Source organism: Bison bison, unplaced genomic scaffold (genome assembly GCF_000754665.1).
Source record: "Bison bison bison isolate TAMUID 2011002044 unplaced genomic scaffold, Bison_UMD1.0 scf7180017864376, whole genome shotgun sequence".
In the NCBI taxonomy this organism is placed as follows: Eukaryota; Metazoa; Chordata; class Mammalia; order Artiodactyla; family Bovidae; genus Bison; species Bison bison.
Genome location: NW_011494948.1, coordinates 12,983,388 through 12,990,965, shown reverse-complemented (window position 1 = coordinate 12,990,965; position 7,578 = coordinate 12,983,388). Strand labels below are relative to the sequence as shown.

The following is a 7,578-nucleotide window of genomic DNA, read 5'->3' as shown; positions in this document are numbered from 1 at the left end:
GTGTGGATCACAATAAACTGTGGAAAATTCTGAAAGAGATGGGAATATCAGACCACTTGACCTGCCTCTTGAGAAATCTGTATGCAGGTCAGGAAGCAACAGTTAGAACTGGACATGGAACAACAGACTGGTTCCAAATAGGAAAAGGAGTACGTCAAGGCTGTATATTATCACCCTGATTATTTAACTTATATGCAGAATACATCATGAGAAACGCTGGGCTGGAAGAAACACAAGCTGGAATCAAGATTGCTGGGAGAATAATCAATAACCTCAGATATGCAGATGACACCACCCTTGTGGCAGAAAGTGAAGAGGAACTAAAAAGCCTCTTGATGAAAGTGAAAGAGAAGAGTGAAAAAGTTGGCTTAAAGCTCAACATTCAGAAAACGAAGATCATGGCATCCGGTCCCATCACTTCATGGGAAATAAATGGGGAAACAGTGGAAACAGTGTCAGACTTTATTTTTTGGGGCTCCAAAATCACTGCAGATGGTGACTGCAGCCACGAACTTAAAAGACACTTACTCCTTGGAAGGAAAGTTATGACCAAACTGGATAGCATATTCAAAAGCAGAGATATTACTTTGTCAACAAAGGTCCATCTAGTCAAGGCTATGGTTTTTTCTGTGGTCATGTATGGATGTGAGAGTTGGACTGTGAAGAAGGCTGAGCACAGAAGAATTGATGCTTTTGAACTGTGGTGTTGGAGAAGACTCTTGAGAGTCCCTTGGACTGCAAGGAGATCCAACCAGTCCATTCTGAAGGAGATCAGCCCTGGGATTTCTTTGGAGGGAATGATGTTGAAGCTGAAACTCCAGTACTTTGGCCACCTCATTCGAAATGTTGACTCATTGGAAAAGACTCTGATGCTGGGAGGGATTGGGGGCAAGAGGAGAAGGGGACGACAGAGGATGAGATGGCTGGATGGCATCACTGACTCGATGGATGTGAGTCTGAGTGAACTCCGGGAGTTGGTGATGGACAGGGAGGCCTGGCGTGCTGCGATTCATGGGGTCGCGAAGAGTTGGACACGACTGAGGGACTGAACTGAACTGAACTGAAGAATATGTTCAAAATCATAAGCCATTATTTATATATACAAATCCATATATATATATATATATATATATATAATGCAAAAGAATGATGAGATACCACTACACACCAATCAGAATGGCTAAAAATACTGAAAATATCTAAAAAATACTAAAAAATACTGAAAATATCAAGTGATGACAAGAATGCAGAGCACAAGTATGCAGACGATACCACTATTATGGCAGAAATCCAAGAGGAAATGAAGAATTTCTTGATGAAGGTAAAAGAGGAGAGTGAAAAAGCTGCCTTAAAACTCAGCATTCAAAAAAATAAGATCATGGCATCTGGTCCCATCACTTTATGACAAATAGTTGGGGGAAAAATGGAAACAGTGACGGCCTTTATTTTCTTGGCTCCAAAATCACTGTAGATGGTGACTGCAGCCATGAAATCAAAATACACTTGCTCCTTGGAAGAAAAGCTATGACAAAACTAGACAGTGTATTCAAAAGCAGAGACATCACTTTGCTGACAAAGGTCTGTCTAGTTAAAGCTGTGGTTTTTCCAGTAGTCATGCATGGATATGAGAGTTGGGCCATAAAGAAGGCTGAGTGCCAAAGAATACTGATGTTTTCAAGCTGTGGTACTGGAGAAGACTCTTGAGAGTCCTGTGGACAGCAAAGAGATCAAACCAGTCAGTCCTAAAGGAAATCAACCCTGAATATTCACTGAAAGGACTGATGTTGAAGGTGAAGCTCCAATACTTTGGCCATTTCATGCAAAGAGTGGACTCATTGGAGAAGAACCTGATGCTGGGAAATACTGAAGGCAGGAGGAGAAGGGGACAAGAGAGGATGAGATGGTTAGATGGCATCACTGACTCAATAGACATGAGTTTGAGCAAACTCGGGGAGACTGTGAAGGACAGGGAAGCCTGGCAAGCTGCAGTCCATAGAATTGCAAAGAACTGGACCCGTCTGAGCAACTGAACAACAAAATTCCCTAAGAAGTCATAAGGCATTGTGTCATAGTTTCTTAATTTCAACAGAGGCTTCCTCCCCCACCCCTTAATGGTGCATAAAATAATGGCACATCTTTCAATCAATGGTGTCTTGGACTCAAAGAAATGCAGTTTACCCAGCATGGGATATACTACCATGGTCCATGTCATCTTCATACCCAGCTGGACTTCTTGACTGCTCTTATTATATCCACAGTTAGACCCACTATAGTCTATTCTCAACAGAGCACATAGAGTGATACTTTAAAACATAAACCAAATGAAGTCATTACTCTGCTCAAAATCTTCCTGTAACTTCTCATCTTATTCAGGTTAAGAGCCAAAGTCCCTATAAAATCCTACAACATCTGTACCATTCTTTATCCCACCTCACAGTTGTCCTGCCTTCTTTTCCTCTAGTCTTTAAACTCTCTTTACTTCAGTTACATCAGCTTCTCTGCACATTAAGAAATATGTCAAGAACGTCTCTACCTCAGGACCCTTGCACATGCTTTTCTCTATGCCTGGAATTTTCTTCCCCCTGCCTTATGCATGATACTCTATCTGTATCTCCCTCAGATCCTTGCTCAAAATGCCATCTTATCAGTGAATGTTTTCTTACTAATCTATTCAAAATTGCAATTCCCTTCAGTACCTTTGGCTGCCAGTCCATCTCTATCTCTAGTTCTTTTCCTACTCTGTTTCACTTTTTTCTATGACTTTTCTATGTTCTACTTTTTTTTCCTTCTCTGTTTTACTTTTTTCTATGTATCACCACATGACACATATACATTTAATTAATTTATTCATTTAGTCTCTTTGCCTGCCCCTAACACTAGTAAGTAAGCCCCATGAGAAAAATAGACTTTGGTCTGTTTTGCTCTTTCCTGTGCTTCCAGCACCTATAACAGCTCCTCAGCACATAGCAGGTACCCAAGAACTATTTGGTGCTGAATAAATGAATGAGTGAATTGCTGCTGAATGAATGAATAAGTGGCTTGTGAGTATAGCCTGAAGTCAGATACAAAGTGAAATTTCTTTAGCGTTTTGTGCTCTTTCTAAAAAAATTCATATGTATTTTCTACTTGACAATATTAGGCCTGTCTTTTATTATAAATGTCCTTTATCTCAATATCTTTGAGCCAGCATGATAACCCCAGAATATATATACTCATAGCCATTATAAATCAGCATAAGCACAGTCTGAGAGGGAAAGTTTGAGCATTAGGAGCTTCATTTTATCTTGATATAATTTAGTTTATCTAGCCCTCATCACCCAAGGGAGATAGAGAGAGAAATTTCAGATACTGAGATATTTTCAAAACATGCAGATACATTTGAGAGGTCTGCAAAACTGGAGACATCAGACTGATACCAAATAGGCTGGTTCTGGATCTAAGTGTATTCTGAGTATACATGGAGAATACACAATATAGTACAAGAAGTAATATTTTGATTGGGATGGACAGGTACACACTGCTATGTTTAAAATGGATAACAAACAAGGTTGTTCTATATAGCACATGGAACTCTGGTCCATGTTATATGGTAGGCTGGATGGGAGAAAGTTTTGGGGAGAATGAATACATGTATATGTATGGCTGAGTCCCTTTGATGTCCACCTGAAACGATCACATTGTTAATCAGCTATACTTCAATACAAAATAAAAAGTTCAAAAAATTTGAGAAAAAAATGAGTTTTTAATTTCAAAAATCAAAAGTAAGTTAATATAAGCTAAATTTGATAATTTTTTCATTGGGTTGGAGAAGTAGGAAAAAGTGACCTGGAAAAATGGAAAGGCTAAAGGCTCTCAGTAGACAGCCTTTTCCTTCAAAAGGAGGGCAAGACTGCCTTGGTCCAGCTTATATCTGTTTTCTGCATTTGTATTAGGTAATAATAATGTCTTTTATTACAAAGATGGTTTGTTTTCCATTCATCAGCAAATGGCAGCCACTTGATAAGTTTCTCCTACTTCTCCTTTTCCTTCTGGCACTTTCCACCATGGTCTTTCTCCACTCTCCTGGTTTTTTTTTTTTATTCCCCTGAGGTTTGATAACATACGGGGAAAATCTGGATATGAGTTCAGAATAAAATGAATTCAGTGTGGGGAATATGGCTATTAGGAGTTTGAGAAGATTGTGTGGCTGGCTTTTAGTGCCTTTTGGCACAGCGTAGGGAGACACCTGGCAGAACTCCTCCAGGCCTCACGGGTGGAGAGCCGCTCACCTGGCCGGTACTCTGGGCTCCGCAGAGCAGTCTCATCTCCCCTGCCTGTGGGTCATCTCACAGTCTGTAAATATAGGGTGGAAGGTTCTTCTGGGGGTGGAGAAAACATAAATGAGGCAGCTTGTTCAGCATCTGCTATAGATTGTGGTGAGGTGCATGCATAGGCTGGGCTTTATTGATATAAATCAATTTGTCATGAGGCATCGTCAGTGCTAAGGTAAACGAATCAATCGCCTTTTGTCGTTATGGATCATCATTGGCTTGTGTCTTATGTGATTTACCCACTGTTGGTTTGAATAGAGCACTGTTCACTGAGGTATCTATCTGCAGACCTGGAGATGACTTATGGCTCTCAATTGGCTGCAGTTCATCCTTTCAGGGCTTCTCCAACTTTGTTCCAGTGGTTCAGGCTCCAAAGGGCCCCACTCACCCTTTAACAGGAAGGTAGAGGAAATATCTATCTGAGCAGGGTGTGCAGGCTTCTCTATGAGGACAGGAAGGCAGAGGGATGTGAGGGAATAAAGGGAGGATTCTCATCATGAAAACATGCCCCTGGAAGTTGCCCTACAGCAGTCACTGCACGAATGTCTGTCATCTCTTTTTGTGCCTAATGGAAGTCCTTAGATTCTTAGATAACAAACACTGATTCAATTATGTAACACCAATAATTAGAAAGACTTCAACTCTTTAGTCGGAGAAGGCAATGGAACCCCACTCCAGTACTCTTGCCTGGAGAATTCCATGGACAGAGGAGCCTGGTGGGCTGCAGTCCATGGGGTCGCAAAGAATCGGACAGGACTGAGCGACTTCACTTTCACTTTTCACTTTTATGCATTGGAGAAGGAAATGGCAACCCGCTCCAGTGTTCTTGCCAGGAGAATCCCAGGGACGGGGGAGCCTGGTGGGCTGCCATCTTTGGGGTCGCACAGAGTCGGACACGACTGAAGCAACTTAGCAGCAGCAGCAACTCTTTAGTATTCCTTGAAGAGCTCTATCAAAGTAACCTTTTATTTTTATTCTTCAATAAGAAATACTGCAGGGTTTTAATAAATTCTATACTTCAAAAAATCACAAAGTACCTTTTAAAGGTAATTTTTTTTTTCAGCAAATATCCCACCATGACTTCAGAGATTTACAAAAGAATTATGCCTCCATCCTTCTCTGGTTTTCATCTTCCAAATTGTTTAATTTTTCATCTTATAGAAGAAACTACCAACACATGACCACAGGAAAAATAAATCTCACCTGAACGCACTACATCAATGTCTAACTTACTTTGCCCTTCATCATTCTCTCTGCTCAGGTCTTTTTTCTTTTTTTTCTTCAGAATCACATGTTTCACTGCCTGAGGTGTGTTAGAAAGGGGAGAGTTCCCTAAGCTGGCATCTCTGATGTTTCATGCATTTAAAAGTTCCTAGTCTTTCTTCCCATCTCCTCTTCTTCCCCAGAGGCTAGTCCTTTGGGCGAGCTGCCTTTTCCTGTCTTCTCAGAATAGTTCTGCAGCAAACAGTGCTTTTTTTTCCCCAGACCTACAAGTCCCTTGCAGTTTAAAGCCACAAACCCCCCATACATCAAGTGTTTTCCTCCAACTAGTCAACAAGTAAAGAGGACAAAACCACAATCAGTAAAGAAATTCATTCCCATTTCCCAAATCACAGGAGACATGTACAAAGAAGTCCTCATTAAGGATCTGTTGGAGGATTCCAGACAATGGCAAAATCAAGAAAATATGCCAAGAAAGGTCAAGTTATTCTAGAAATGGTGGGGTGGGGAGGGAGATGGGAGGAATGTTCAGGGACGAGAGGACATGGATAAACCTGTGGCTGATTCATGTTGATGTTTGGTAGAAACCAACATAATACAGTAAAACAGTCAACCTTCAATTAAAAATAAATAAATGTTAACAAGTGCACGGTCCTGAGTACAAGGGTTGTTTTGTTTCTATCTCTATCTGCTGCAGTGCCTAGAACAGTGAGTCACAGAGGATCATGTATGGTAAAATGATCTAGCTTGTTGGGTGAGTCCGTTGTTGGGTCAGGTATCTCGAGAACATATACCATCTACCCTAGGAGGACCCAGCTGGGCAGGCACTTAAAGTACCGCACCTTAATCCGTCTAACTGCTTTACAAACACTCTGGGAACAGCAGAATTTTGGACAATCAAGAGGAACAAATAAGTGCCTAAGCTCTGGAATCAGACTCTGGGCTGACATTTTGGCTCTTATATTTCATAGCCGTGGAACTCTGAGCAAGTCACGTAATCTGCCTAAGCCTCAGTTATCTCATTCATAACATGGGGATAAACAGTACCTCACTACAAAGTTGTTATAAGGATTAAATGAGATGATCATGTAAAGCTCCCGGCACGTACACGTATAGCAGGCACACAAGTATTCAGCTGCTACAGAGATTGGGACACAACAGTCTATAACTGGCTTCACATAATCACTGCCCAATATCCATTCTGGAGAAACGTGTGATCAGCACTGATCCGAGGTCACTTTGTCAGTGAAGACCATGTGATTCCACAGTGGCAGGAGGGCATTTGTTCTAATCTGCCCTCTCTCTCTGCTATTCTGCCAGACTGTGAATCAGTGAGGGGTCAGGATGTAGCCTGTCCTCACGCTGGATAGCAAAGCTCATGCTTTCTTGTTGAATATATCTAGATCTATGCCTAATTTCCTCCTAATGTGCCTCTAAAGCAAAGGTTTCCTCTGTGGGATTGCAGCGGGTGACCTGACTTGTCTTACCTAAACTAATCCACAAAGAAAGAACCTAACTCTCTTCCCACAGGGTTTTCATATTTGGCTTCATTTGGTTGGAGATGTCCTTCCCTAATTGCTGTAGGGAGCTAAGCCAGGGGACTGTGACAAATTAGAAGGCCCAGAGATGGCCCCATCTCTGGAGTGTCTTACATTTGGTTGCGGTGAGCTGGGATTTATACTGCCCGCGGACCAGCCTGCAGGTGGACCCATCTCCGTTGCAGACTCCACAGTTATCCTCCTTGATGGTGCTTCCCAGCTGATGATCGCAGCCAACAATCTAACAAAAAAGAGAGATGTGTAATTTAACCCGGTGCCTACAGCTACAGGGATGCAGGGTGGGGCCCTTCATCATCCAGTCAGCCTCCTTCATCCTTGAGATGAAGATAAAGATGAGATGAAGATCCATTCCAATGACAGGAACCAAACTGGAATTTGAACCAGGCTAAGAAGGAAAAAATGTGGCATGGGTAAAGACATTTTCATAGCTCAAATATATTGAAAAATACAAAGAGAAAGAAAGATGGGAGGGACAGAGGGGAAAGGGA

The 7,578-nt window shown here is 41.7% G+C and overlaps 1 protein-coding gene across 1 annotated transcript in view; it reads right to left on the bottom strand.

Annotated features, from left to right (window-relative positions):
- The window catches only part of ADAMTSL1 (ADAMTS-like 1), a 496,626-nt gene that overhangs the window by 302,959 nt on the left and 186,089 nt on the right, over positions 1-7,578 (bottom strand). Inside the window, exon 5 of the mRNA XM_010857061.1 lies at positions 7,184-7,310. Within this exon, the coding sequence (XP_010855363.1) occupies positions 7,184-7,310 (127 nt within the window). The remainder of the gene's footprint in view (positions 1-7,183; positions 7,311-7,578) is intronic.